General features: G+C 36.9%; 1 protein-coding gene across 1 annotated transcript; it reads left to right on the top strand.

Moving 5' to 3' along the window:
- The first annotated feature begins 6,783 nt into the window (after positions 1–6,783).
- LOC121786129 (monodehydroascorbate reductase-like) lies at positions 6,784–10,348 on the top strand. The gene is made up of 10 exons (XM_042184671.1): positions 6,784–6,939; positions 7,334–7,405; positions 7,924–7,975; positions 8,361–8,441; positions 8,614–8,732; positions 8,824–9,046; positions 9,197–9,315; positions 9,415–9,540; positions 9,648–9,788; positions 9,862–10,348. Exons 1-10 carry the CDS (start codon positions 6,889–6,891, stop codon positions 10,183–10,185), a joined length of 1,308 nt encoding a protein of 435 aa, XP_042040605.1. The 5' UTR covers positions 6,784–6,888; the 3' UTR covers positions 10,186–10,348.
- The last annotated feature ends 3,626 nt before the right edge of the window (positions 10,349–13,974 follow it).

Here is a 13,974-nt window from a genome sequence, read left to right as displayed (position 1 = left end):
ACACTCGAATTTACATATGGATTGAATAATCAATGTGTAATTTTAGTTAATGGACATATAATTTCAAATGTCACATTAATATTTTGATTATAAGTGTCACATTGATATTTTGATTATTAAAAAATAATTATCAGACATTGCATCCTCATAAATGAAAGATAGATATCATACTAAATTGTATAGTAAATGGTAGAATATTTTTAGCAAACGATATAAATGATAAGTCAAAAGCAACATTTTTACTCTAAATTATTATTCAAACTTTATAGTTTGATTTAATTTAATATGTCATGTTTATTTCAAGATGATTTTTTATACTATTTGACAACTTTTGATGGATGGATTGAATAATTTCAACGTTGGTTGGCATCATGAGTGAAAATGTAACGTAAACCAATATAATTAAATTTTTCTTCAAATATTATCTTACCATGAAAATCGGTGGGTCTAACTACCATTTTTCATTTAATTTCTTTTTATACCCTCAATAATGTTCTTTACTAATTTAACACATACTTTAAGTACTAGAAAACGAATAATTAAATAGTTGGGCATGTTCATGCTATCTTCATCTTAAAATCCTACATTTTATCAAGCTATATAGCTGTGATATTTAAATAAGGATATTTATTAAATTACACTTACTAAGAGAGTACAAACCAAATTTATTAATTACTTCAGAACCGGTAATTCTTTAGTTATACTAAAAAATAAATTCATAAAAATTAATGATAGCAACATTTTACGTGGAAAGGTTTTATTTATTTGTGTGCAAATAATATCTACTAATAATAAATCTGGCTGGCTGTCGGCAGATGAAGCCACACATAAATGTGGTTGCCCAAATTAGTTAGAATATGTTTTCAAAATAAATAATAATAATTAAAAGACTTTATTTGGGACCAATTTTAAACTATGTTAACCTATTATTTCAAATTATTTGTTCAACCAGTTATATAAACATAGTGGTAATAGTTTTATTTTTATACCACGTCGTCCTATTGCCTCCAAATATGCTAAAAATGTATTTGAATAGATAATATAAATACAAACCTAAAATTAGCTAGCAACAAAATAATAGTAATACAAAAACAGTTTAGAAGAAAAACAACAAAAAATAGCAAAATCAACCTATCGAAAAAATAAACGAACTATCCAAAATTTTGTTGACGTAACGCATGTCTGTTTTAAATTGATTGTGTGACTAATTAGTAGCAAATCTATATTAATATTAATTATGCGGATGAAAAAAATAACTTTGATTTAATTTTATGAAACTAAAAATGTTTTTAAAGTCTTCCGCCAATGCATATGCTATATAAATAAATAAAAGTCCATATCAAAACAGGGATAGTTAGGTAATAGTTTATAAATAGTTGAATAAGAAGACAAATAAACATGAATAACCTTCTATCCCATTAAAAATGAAACGTTTTCTTTTTTGGATTATCCCATTAAACATTAAAAATGAAACGTTTCCTAAAATGGAAATAACTTCATCTTTACTTTTTCATCTCTCTTCATTAACTCACAAAACAACACTAAATAAAATTTCGTGCCGATTCCCAAATATTGCATATTTAATGGGACGGAGGGAGTCCTCAATTAGGTAAGATTAGCAACAATTGAAAAGTAGCATTTGGCAACCAGCGATCTTAATCCTCTTTAAAACCAAAAAAAATAAATTAAAAAGTCTTATTTGGCAATCTTTTCATTATAAATAAAATAAAATAACTATTTTACTATTGTAAAAATCTATAAAAGCCTATATCGGTTCCAACAAGCAAAAATAGGGCTGGGAATCGGTTCGGTTCGGTTCGGTTAGAACCGAACCGAAAAGTCGGTTAACCGACTCCCCAATTTTTCGAAAACGAAGAACCGGAACCGGAACCGAGAAGGAATCGGTTCGGTTCGGTTAGGAACCGATTTTACACGGTTCGGTTCGGTTCTAATCGATAGGAACCGAATTGAAAAAAAAACAAGTTGTTGCCGGGATTCGATCCCTAGTCAATGTGTGAGAAAAATGGCCAGCCTACCACTTGCGCTACAATGCTCTTTATTTTTCTTATGTTTGTAGAAATAATCATGTTTATATTTCGTATTATAAATTTAAAAAATAAAAACAACCTATTATAATAAGCTACAATGCCGCTACTGGGAGGGCTTGCCGCTAGGAGGAAAGTGAAGTGGTCGCTGGTGCTGGGAAGAAGAAGGAGAACCCGCCGCTGGGAAGGGAAGGAGTAGCCGCCGCTGCTGGGAAGGAGTCTCCGGCCGGTGGGGAGGAGTCGCCGGGCGCTGGGAAAGAGAGTGGCAGAATGCGGCGGTGTGGGAGTCTCCAGATTCAGCTGCGTGTGTATGGTTGGGAAGTGGGAAATAATGTTTTGAATAGGGAAATAATAAAAGAATTTTTGAGGGAAAATAAATAATAGGAATTGGGGAATTTTAATTTCGGTTCCCTCGGTTCTTTCGAGTATAACCGATCGGTTATCGGTTAACCGACTAACCGATCGTGGCTTCAAATGGGAACCGAAACCGAACCGATAACTGAATTTATCGGTTATCGGTTAACCGAGAACCGAATTTTTCAGTTCGGTTATCGGTTAACCGACTAACCGATGACCGAATTCCCGGGCCTAAGAGCATCCGCAATGGGCGGACGATGGCACGCCCGATGGCGCGCATCGTCCGCATCCATTGCGGGTGCGCGCCATAGGGCGCGGGCGATAGTCACGCCCTATACTTCGGTCGCGGAGGATAGCGCGGACGATGGCCATCGTCCGCGCCATCGTCCGCCCCATTGTGGAGGTCGCGGACGATCAACCGCGGACGATTGCATGCGGTTTCATTTTTTTACAAAACAATAAAATGATGATGTGGCGCGCCATAGGGCGCACCTTAGGGCGCCCCACTGCAGGTGAGGAGGTAGGAGGATAAAACTGCTGATATGGCGCGCCATAGGGCGCCCCATTGCTAATGCTCTAAGCAAAAAGCATATAATATCATTTTTTTTCCCTATTAGAAAATGGAGTCACGAATTTAAAGGAATACAATGTGTATTGCCATTGTAGTCAATTGGGTCCTACTTTTTAGGTGCAATGCTTCACGTTCTACTATGTAACTTAACAATCATAATAGTAGTTGACAATCTTTTTTAAAAAATAAAATAAATTTAGTTGACAAATCTTAATAAAGAAATACTCCCTATCATCGTTACCTTTCCAATTTCCATTTAAAATTGTTGATTTAGCTATAATATAGGCAATTGAGTATAATTACGATTAAGTTGCGGTGTATGAATAAAGTTGATTAAGTTATCTGTCATGTATTTTTAGTATTATTTAAATTCCTTTAATATTATTTAAATTCCAATAACAATTTTAAACATAGGAAATGACCCACACATCCACTGCCTAGAAATAGCTAATAAAAATAGATCAAGCATATACTACTCCTAGTAAGCATCGCGCATGCATACCTCTATTTCATTAAATTTTTCTCTTACTACAAATTTATAGTATGTCATTTCACAAAATATTAAATGTGTAGCATAAATATATAATGGAGTACAATAATACTTTCTCTATTATACTATTAGAATATAGTGTATGTTACGAATTTTAATAAATGTTAGATAATGTGGTTAATGATTTGAAAATAAATTACTTTGTTGTTTTTATGATTATTAATGTCGACAATAATGGATCACATATTTTTTTGATATAAATAAGTGGGTCAAAAGCGGATGAAAATATATTAAAAAATAACTCTTTGGAAATAGTAAAATGTGAATTGTTTTATTGGAATTAAAGGATTCAATATATGATATGATTTTTTTAATTTATGTTTTCATATTCAAAATTTCCTAAAGTCTGCAAAATCACGTGGTGTTTGTCAGAAATAGGGCTCATATAAATTGGACCTATTATTGATGGGTTAAAATCTCCAATCAACCACCATATGTGAACCACTATTTTTTCACATTGTAACAGTATTATAAATAAATAAAAGCACAATAATTGAACATATGGGGTATAGATTTCAAAAATAATAATTTCACTTATCAAATCAGTGTCTATAAGAAAACAGTGAGAGAAATGCATCAAGATCTTTATATGGCAAATAGTGTCATTTAAAAAAAAAAGTTAATTTATACTATCTAATTATTTTGCCACTATTGTTGGGTTTGTTTTTGTTAGGCTTGACCTAATGGTAGTATATAATTCAGCTTAAGTCTTCCTCTTGATTATGTATAACATAAATGAAGCACATACATTGACTTGGGAATTCAACCAAAGAAGAAGACATCTTCTCTTTAGATTCAATATGAATGCATGTGGTTTAATTTGAATACTACTTTGCTCACAAGCCTTTTGGTTTTGTGGGAGAAAAGCTTGTAGCTAATAGAAAAGAAGAAAAGTTGATGTGAACATAAGGTAGAAGAACTTTGGGCTAAAAACATAGTACTAGTACTCATGTCTAGGGGTCCAAACACCACCCAAAAACTAAGTACTTTTGGGCTCATCATGTCTTAGGTTTGAGTACATTGCCCTAAAGAAAAATGGTCACTTTCTAAGTGGCCATTTTATGATAACTTCCTTTTAAGGCAGCTCCTGAAATTAAATTATGGCTATACTTACTACTACGATATAAAATGAGAGGAAATTTAGTACTACTATATTTATATATTATGTGGGTGTTCGGTTGGCAAGATTAAATCTCATGATTAAATATGTATCATGTTTGGTTCATAAGATTGAACCATTCAACTGAATCCTAGATGGATAGTCTCATGATAATTAGTCATACTCTCCCCCTCCAACTAAAATAATCCCACAACTTAATCCTAGATTTAGTCTCATGATATTAGTCATGGCAACCGAACGCCACCTATTATTGTTATTATTATTGGGGAACTTATGAAATTTAGTACTACATCAGTCCTTATGAAAAATTAGAAGGCCACTAAGATAACGAAACACACCTCAGTTGATAAGACACTTATCCTCTAACCACAATAGATTAAAGATTCGAGTTACCACAGAAATAAATATGGAATCATTATTCATTCTCTTAAAAAAAAAAATTTAAAATAGAAGGCCACTTAACACAATTTTAAGTTTGGGAGAACATTGTCTTATTTATTGTATAGTATTTCGTAGGAGAATCTAGCAAGTCCGTCAATTTTTTATGTTAGATTATCGATCAAGGGCCAAAATTGAAATTCTAGCTACATCATTTTTAAAACTAAAAAAAATCATGTTATTTTTCACAAAAGCTCTAAAATTCGAACCATAATCTGTAATTAGTAGATGAAAATTATGAGCTGTTCCAAATTCAGAGTTTTGAATTTGAATTATTATATAGTGCTATATGTAATATGCTAATTTGACTAGAATGGCGTTACATGAAATTATAAAATCAGAAGAACAATAAATTTATTGCCAAATTCTTTAATAGAAAGGGATGTTTCAATAAAAAAAAGTCACTAACTTCAGTTGAGAGTCAACAAGATCTCGTGATGTTGAATACAAAGGTAAATTTAGCGGTCCCCTTATAACCCATAAATAAAAGTAACGATTATTTCATACTACTAATTATTTTGAATATATATGAGGAAAATCACACACGTATGTGATGTGGATAGATTGCATTTGTAAATGGTAATTCACTTAAAGAGGATTTGAGTAATAAAAAAAATACTTAACTAACCATCATCTTATTACTTGATTATTTTATCATCTTAAAGTTGGATTCACTATTTAATTATCGTTACAAATTTCTGAAAATTTCTCTACAAATCTGTAATTGGTTCATGATATTTTATCCCAAACCTCAGATACTTTTGGGCTTTTCAGACCAACTAGATTGACCAATTTGAAATACTTATGTTGTCAATTGGGCTGTCTTTAGGCCCATAATAAAGATTTGGATTAGAAGGGAAATGACTGAGTAAAATATGGTCACAACCAACAAATAGTATCATAATATTAGTTGCATACATGCATAAAAACAATTGAGTTTCATTTGAATGCAGTAATTTTTATGTAGACATTTAATTGGTATCACAATTTTTATGTACCAAAAAATGAGGCCCTACTAGGTTTGTAAATAGTTGATTTATTAGTTTATTCAATTTCCAATCACACAAATTTTAGTAGTGGTACGACTAGTTACATAAGTACTCTATAAAATTAGTGAAGCAAGAAATAATATTTTTTTTAAAAAAATATTATTAGTAGAATATGAGATCAAAATAGATAAACAAATAATTAACTAATTACTATTCATTCAAAATAAAATGAAATGAAATAAAATAAATAGTACTCCTAATCATATTATAAAAAACGTTACTGAAATTTAAAAAATCTTTGTTACAATCTAATAACTAGTATATTTTTATTTCAGAAGTGAAAGCTTATTTATTTTATTTTTTATTTAAATCTGTATTAAATGATTTTTATTGGCATTATGTCTAACTCATTAAAAATTAATAAGTTTATAAAAAACTATATATATATATATATGTTTTATTACTATTGTTTAAACTACTGAAAATAACTTGAAAAGAATCAGTGTTAAACTATTTCTAATCCTTAAAAAATTATTCCAAAAGTTTCCTCCAAATATATGAAGTAAAGAATAATTTTAGTAAATAGGAATATGAATTAATTTTTCCATGCTAGTACTGAGAAACGGATTACACTGTCAGCAGATTAAACGGCAGATACTGTGCCACGTGTAAGCCATTCATCTTCTCCACATTCAATCCTCAACCAATCTACACACTGCGCCGGCTTCAACGCTACTATATTTATTAATTTCTAGAAATTTCTCCGCTAAAAGCAGCTCAAAACTGAAAATATCTCCAGAATTTACCGAATCTGTTCAATGGCGGAGAAATCATTCAAGTACGTGATCCTTGGTGGAGGCGTTTCTGCTGTGAGTATTTATTTTTTCAGTTCAATTTTTTCCATTTTCATTTTTTTGGGTATTTTATCGATCTAGATGGCGACTGTGAATTCAGCTATTGATTAGTTTAGTTTTTGCATATGAAATGAAAAAAATAGAAGATGAAAGGCTGACGCTTGTTATTTTATCAGCATTAGATTCTAATGTTAAGTTTATCGCTGTGGTTTTTTTTCCCCGGAATAAATGCTGATCTGCAGTCCTTTGTTGCGATTGATTATGTGTATTGGATTAAGAGATGGATGCTTACGAATTTACGATGTGGCTTGAGAGTTATGTGAAGTTAATAGGATGTGGAAACAATTGGAATTGATTTGTTAGTGTACTGTGTTTGTGCGGCTAACTTGAAATTGACTTGTAATGTTAGGGATATGCTGCTAGGGCGTTCGCTAAGCATGGGGCTAAACCTGGCGAAGTTGCTATCATTTCTAAAGAGGCGGTATGCACTCAAAGCTATTTATTCAGATTTCTATTGTTTCTTCAGCAATTTTGAGCTATTAAGCTCTCTGTCTATCATGTGCTACTCTGTGCTGTCAAACATTTCAAGAAAAAGCTTAGCATTTTGCTTCCTACCAATTTTATGCATCACAGAAAGGAGTATAGTGAATGTCAACTCTTCATTGAGAGAATTCGTTTTTTTTGTTATTTATTTTGTTTGCTATCTGCTGGTATATTTGCCTAGCCCTTCCTGACATGGAAATGCAATTATTTTCTGTTGTTATCTCACACTTGGACCTGGTCCCTCCCAAGCCTTTTATTCACACTCTTAGATTCTGATCCCACATCCAAAAGGATGCCTGCGTATCTTTTATTCACACTATTAGATTCTGATCCCACATCCTAAAAGGTGTATGTGTATGTTGACAGTCTTTTCTTCACACTGTTAGATTCTGATCTCACATCCGAAAGGATGCCTGTGTATGTTGAGTTAATATTCTTATTTGATGATGGTTTCAGGTGGCTCCTTATGAACGCCCGGCATTAAGTAAGGCATACCTATTCCCAGAAGGTTAGTTGGTTAGCATTCACAAGTGGCAAAACGCACAAATGCAATATAGAGAAATGGAAATTTATAATTCCCTGTATATCTCTTAGACTATGAACAGTAACCATGTGAAACTTATCCTGGCTGCATTCTCATAAACAAACGTATGTGTTTCTCAGTCTTGAACAAAGACTATTTTGTACTGTGTCATGTAATGTTTGAGAAGTTTATTTGCACTTGTTTGTTATGCACTGTTGTTATGTTTTCTTTGAGATGATTGCAACAATTGTGTAGAATTTCAGTTCAAATTGGCTAAAAAAAGTTTTTGTCCAAATTCCCAAAGAAAATTTTTATTAGTATTATTTCAATCACAGAGTTCTGATTTTTTATTAATATTAATTTCCTCCAGGGACTGCAAGACTCCCTGGTTTTCATGTGTGTGTTGGAAGTGGTGGAGAGAGGCTCCTTCCCGAGTGGTATACAGAGAAAGGTACTTTAGTTTTTCTTTCTCATTAATCATATTACCTGCCAGAGTAGTTCTACCGTTGACAGTCTTTTGGGTGAGTCGGCGAGGACATGCATTGATCAGATTCCTTCCTAGTATCTCTTGTATGAGATTCAATTAAAGTTCTCCTTACGTACCATGTCATGATGATCTGCAGGAATATCTTTGATACTTAGCACAGAAATTGTCAAAGCAGATCTTGCTTCAAAGACCCTTACCAGTGCAGCTGGGGAAATATTTAAGTACCAAACACTTATCATCGCCACTGGTTCTACTGTTAAGTATCTTTCCTGAATATAATTTCCATATTCTAGTTTGGTATCCTGGTTGATGGGTGTGTTTCTCATTTTTCTGTTGCTTTGATCAGGTTCTTAGATTGACAGACTTCGGCACACCAGGAGCTGATGCTAAAAACATCTTTTATTTGAGAGAAATTGACGAGGCTGATGCACTTGTGGCTGCAATCAAAGCAAAGAAGAATGGTAGTAAAGCTGTGGTTGTTGGTGGAGGATACATCGGGCTGGAACTAAGTGCAGCTTTGAGACTCAATAATATTGATGTTAGCATGGTTTTCCCTGAACCTTGGTGCAGTAAGTTATATTCATCTCATTATTTTTTTTCAGAAGTGTGTTCAAATAACTCAATTTACAACTGATGAAGTGCTTGAATATATTATGTCAACCCTGAGACTTTATAACTGATGGCAGCTGCTGACACTGCTTAAATGTTTGATTTCGCAGTGCCTAGATTATTCACTGCTGGCATAGCTGCCTTCTATGAAGGTTACTATACAAACAAGGGAGTAAATGTTATCAATGGCGCATTAGTAGTTGGATTTGAGACCAATGAGAATGGGGAGGTGAGCTTTAATTAAAGCTTTGAAAATTTGATTCCTGGATACATACTCTGTGACGAACTTCATAGGTTACCTAAATTTGTACCTTTCCACTGATTTCAGGTGAAAAATGTTAAACTTAAGGATGGTAGGGTGCTCGAAGCTGATATTGTTGTCGTTGGTGTGGGTGCAAAACCACTGACACAATTATTTAAAGGCCAGATTGAAGAGGACAAGGGCGGAATTAAGGTACAAAACCGCATGCATCCTTCAAAACACTCTTCAAACTGAGAGTCTCAAGAAAAAATGAGGCATATTGTTGGTATTATGATTGTTACACCTTATTTCTGTTGCAGACCGATGCTTTCTTCAAAACGAGTGTACCTGATGTGTATGCCGTGGGTGATGTTGCCACATTCCCCATGAAGATGTATGGTGACATTAGAAGAGTTGAACACGTAGATCACGCTCGCAAATCAGCTGAACAGGCTGTGGAGGTAGGCCCAAGCACATTTAAATATCTTGCACATGGAGTGAGATACAATTGACATTATGCTATTATTTCTGCAGGCAATATACGCTAGCGAAGAAGGGAAATCAGTTGGTGAGTACGACTACCTCCCTTTCTTCTATTCCCGATCATTCGACCTGTCGTGGCAGTTCTATGGCGACAACGTTGGTGAGAGCGTGGTGTTTGGAGACAGCAGCCCGGCGTCTCCTAGCCACAAGTTCGGAGCATACTGGGTGAAAGACGGAAAAGTTGTGGGGGCGTTTTTGGAGAGCGGTAGCCCGGAAGAGAACAAGGCCCTGGCCAAAGTTGCCAAGGTGCAGCCTCCGGCAGACAACTTGGATAAGCTGGCCACAGAAGGTCTCACCTTCGCAAGTAAAATTTGAGAAGAATTCATTTTCAGTAAAGTTTATGCTTTCATATAATGGTGCCTATTTATGATTTCAACTCGATCGTATTCATAGCCATTGTCTTATACTTTTATCGGAGTTTCTAATAATAAATCGCTCTGTAATATACTCTCAATAAGTAATGATGATTTCTTAGAAAGTGTTTAGTGCGTAGTTAGTAAGGTTTGCTTGTTTAATAATTAATGTAGCATTCCATTCCTGCATAGATTCAAGGAAGTGAGGAGTGATATAGAGCCATTAACTGATCGAGGCGTTGCGTGAATGTCGACGCGAGCGATTCAATTTGTGTGTTGGTGGAGAGTTGTAGGCGATCAAAGTGGTGTTGAATTGGAAGGGGAAGAGACGGGAATTGCTCCGAGTGAGGAGTGGGAGTGTTGGGTGTGTGGTTGGTATTTGCTGAGGTATTGACCACGGTGGATGTTGTAGGTGGGGGAGTTGATTTTGAATGCATTGTGACTCAATGAAAGCACCAAATTGTTACAGAATAGATCCTTTGGAGTAGGATCTTACTCCTTAACCAAAGCTCAAGAAGGATTTAACGAAAGGGAACACAAAAAAAAACTGAGATTAGTTGTTTTCTTCTCTGCCTTTCCTCAATGAGGAGTACATAATTTATAAGGAGCTACAACTAACCGCTACTATGGAAGGGAGACGTGCTATCTAGCCACTACAAGGAAATGGGAAAATGCAATAACCAACTAAGAAATGGAAACGTGCTATACTATCCACTACTAGGAAATGGGAAAATGCAATACTATGAAAAACCAACTAATTAACCATCAGAGGACACGTTCAATCATGTGTGGCAGTTTCCAAACTCAACACGTAATCCTTCAAATATGTGGGCTGTTTTCCAGCACGGGCTTCACGACGATGGGCTTCTGCTATCGGGCCTCCGATTGGATTCCTAATTGCAGCTGCTTGTTCCGTTTCTTCAGCTGATAGATCTTGGGCCTGAATCAGTGGGCTCTCTGTAACATCCCCCTCTGGTTGAAGAACCACCTTGTCCTCAAGGTGAAGATCGGGAAATTGAATGAGCAGTTGCTGAACGGGCTCCCAGGAGGCATCATCGAGCGATCCATCGGACCACTGAATTAACCATTGCCGCTCATGTTTTCCGTTCTTCAAAATAGTGCGTTCTCGAACTGCGGCAATAGGAATAGAGAGGGGTCGATCCCCAATAAAGTCTGCCGGGAGTGACTGAACCACAGGTTGGGTTGACGAAGCAATGTATGGTCGGAGCAGAGACACATGGAAAATCGGGTGGATACGAGCTGACTCCGGAAGCTCGAGGCGATAAGCAACTTCGCCTACTCGTTCAATAACCTTGAATGGTCCATAAAAACGCTTGCTGATCTTAGCAGAGAGCTTTCGGGCCACAGAGCACTGTCGGTAAGGTTGTAATTTCAATAGAACCAAGTCACCGATTTGAAAAGTAAGCTCACGGCGATGACGATTGGCGGACTCCCTCATGCGCTGCTGAGCGATGCTAAGATTGCGACGTAACTGACGCATAAGTTCCTCACGTTCAGATAAAACGTCATCTACGGCTGGTAGAGTGCTGGATCGAGGTGTATATGGTATAATAGAAGGTGGAAGTCTACCATACAAAGCTTGAAACGGACTCATTTTTAGCCCATCGTGGAAGGTAGTATTCAATGCAAATTCAGCCCATGGAAGAAGTATTGTCCAACGTGTGGGACGTGCATGAGCGAAGGCCCGAAGATATTGTTCTAATCCACGATTCTTAACTTCGGATTGCCCGTCTGTTTGAGGATGATAGGCAGTGCTCCGCTTAAGAGAAGTGCCGCTGAGGCGAAAGAGCTCGGTCCAGAAGTTGCTAAGAAATATAGGGTCACGATCAGAGACAATAGACACCGGAAATCCGTGAAGCTTGATGACCACATCCACGAATAAAGCAGCAACGCGGTGTGCATCAAAGGAAGAAGGCAATGCTCCGAAATGAGCAAACTTGGTGAGACGGTCGACGACCACCATAATTGTGCCAAGGCCGCGGGAGGGAGGCAATCCCGTGATGAAATCCATAGTCACCTCATCCCAAACTTGAGTAGGAATGGGCAGTGGTTGAAGTAAGCCAGCCGGAGGCTTAGTTGAGTACTTCGTTGTTTGACAAGTGATGCATGCCATAACAAAGCGACGGATATCAGCTCTCATCCGAGGCCAATAAAAGGAAGTGGCAACTCTTCGGAAGGTATGATCAACTCCCGGGTGACCGGCCGAAGGGGTGGCATGGCATTCCTCAATGATGGATTTAATCAAACTTGAACTGGCACTTAAGCAAAGACGATGGTTATAGAACACCAACCCGTCGTGAATTGAAAAAGGAGGCTGAAGATTGCCTTGGGCTGCAAGCTCATGATGCTGAAGTAATTCGGGCAGTGTCTTGTTCTCCCTACGGAGGGTAGATATCAGCTCTGGTGGAGGCTGACAATAAGTTTCCAGCAGAAGGGCCGGTTCGTCAACTTCGTTGCGCCGAGAGAAAGCATCAGCAACACGGTTGGATGAGCCTTGCTTGTACTCAATAGTAAACTGATACCCCATAAGTTTACGGATGAAGAAATGCTGCTCGGGAGTTTGAATTATCTGGTGCAATAATTCTCGCAAGCTCCGTTGATCCGTCCGAATAGTAAAGGTGCGACCCAATAGATATTGACGCCATTTTTGAATAGCTTCCACAATAGCGTATAGCTCGCGGTGATACGTCGAAGCAGATAAGCGACGGGGACCAAGCTTCTTGCTAAAAAAAGCAATAGGGTGATCATCTTGGAGAAGGACAACGCCAATGCCGGTGGCTGAAGCATCTGTTTCAATAATAAATGGTTTCGAAAAGTTAGGCAGATGTAGAACCGGGGCAGAAGTCATTGCGACCTTGAGCGCCGTGAAGGCCGATGTAGCAGCATCGGTCCATTTGAAAGAGTTGGACTTTAATAGGTCAGTGAGCGGAGCCGCAATATGAGAATAATGGGCAATAAACCTCCGATAGTATCCCGTGAGGCCCAAAAAACCCCGCAATTGTCGCACCGTTGTTGGAGTAGGCCAAGAAGTCATTGCCTCAATCTTAGCGGGATCAGCATGAAGGCATCCGGCAGAAATTTGGTGACCAAGATAATCAACCATAGTTTTACCAAATGAGCACTTTGAAAGCTTGACATAAAAATGATTCTCCAATAAAAGAGATAATGTCGCTTCCAGATGTCGGAGATGAAGATCAAGGGAGGTGCTGTAAATTAATATATCGTCAAAGAAGACGATTATAAACTGCCGAAGGAATGGCCGAAACAGACGGTTCATGCAAGCTTGGAATGTTGATGGGGCATTCGTCAATCCGAAGGGCATGACAAGAAACTCATAGTGGCCTTCGTGGGTTCGAAAAGCAGTCTTATGAGAGTCACGATCATGCATTCGAATTTGATGGTAACCTGAACGAAGATCGAGCTTTGTAAAATACTGCACCGCACCAAGTTCATCAAAGAGTTCATCAGCCGTAGGTATTGGAAAGTGGTCTGGTACGGTGACTGCATTAAGGGCTCTATAATCCACACAGAAGCGAAATGTGCCATCCTTCTTTTTAACGAGCAGAACGGGTGAGGAGAATGGGATGCGGCTAGGACGAATAAGCCCTTGGTCCAGCATTTCTTGAACCATTTTCTCTATTTCACACTTCTGAAAATGAGGATATCTATATGGCCGTACATGAACCGGGGAGGTACCAGTTTTAAGAAATACCCTATGATCAAATAGGCG

This window comes from Salvia splendens, chromosome 22 (genome assembly GCF_004379255.2).
Source record: "Salvia splendens isolate huo1 chromosome 22, SspV2, whole genome shotgun sequence".
Classification (NCBI taxonomy): domain Eukaryota; kingdom Viridiplantae; phylum Streptophyta; class Magnoliopsida; order Lamiales; family Lamiaceae; genus Salvia; species Salvia splendens.
The sequence above is the reverse complement of the archived record's forward strand: the minus strand, read 5'-3'. Positions and strand labels throughout refer to the sequence as shown.

Excerpts from the sequence above, each read along its gene's own strand:
- LOC121786129 (XM_042184671.1), top strand. The coding sequence starts at position 6,889 with ATGGCGGAGAAATCATTCAAGTACGTGATCCTTGGTGGAGGCGTTTCT. Across the intron at positions 8,442-8,613 it reads CGAGTGGTATACAGAGAAAG|GAATATCTTTGATACTTAGC; the intron begins GTACTTTAGTTT and ends GATGATCTGCAG. Across the intron at positions 9,541-9,647 it reads AGGACAAGGGCGGAATTAAG|ACCGATGCTTTCTTCAAAAC; the intron begins GTACAAAACCGC and ends TTTCTGTTGCAG.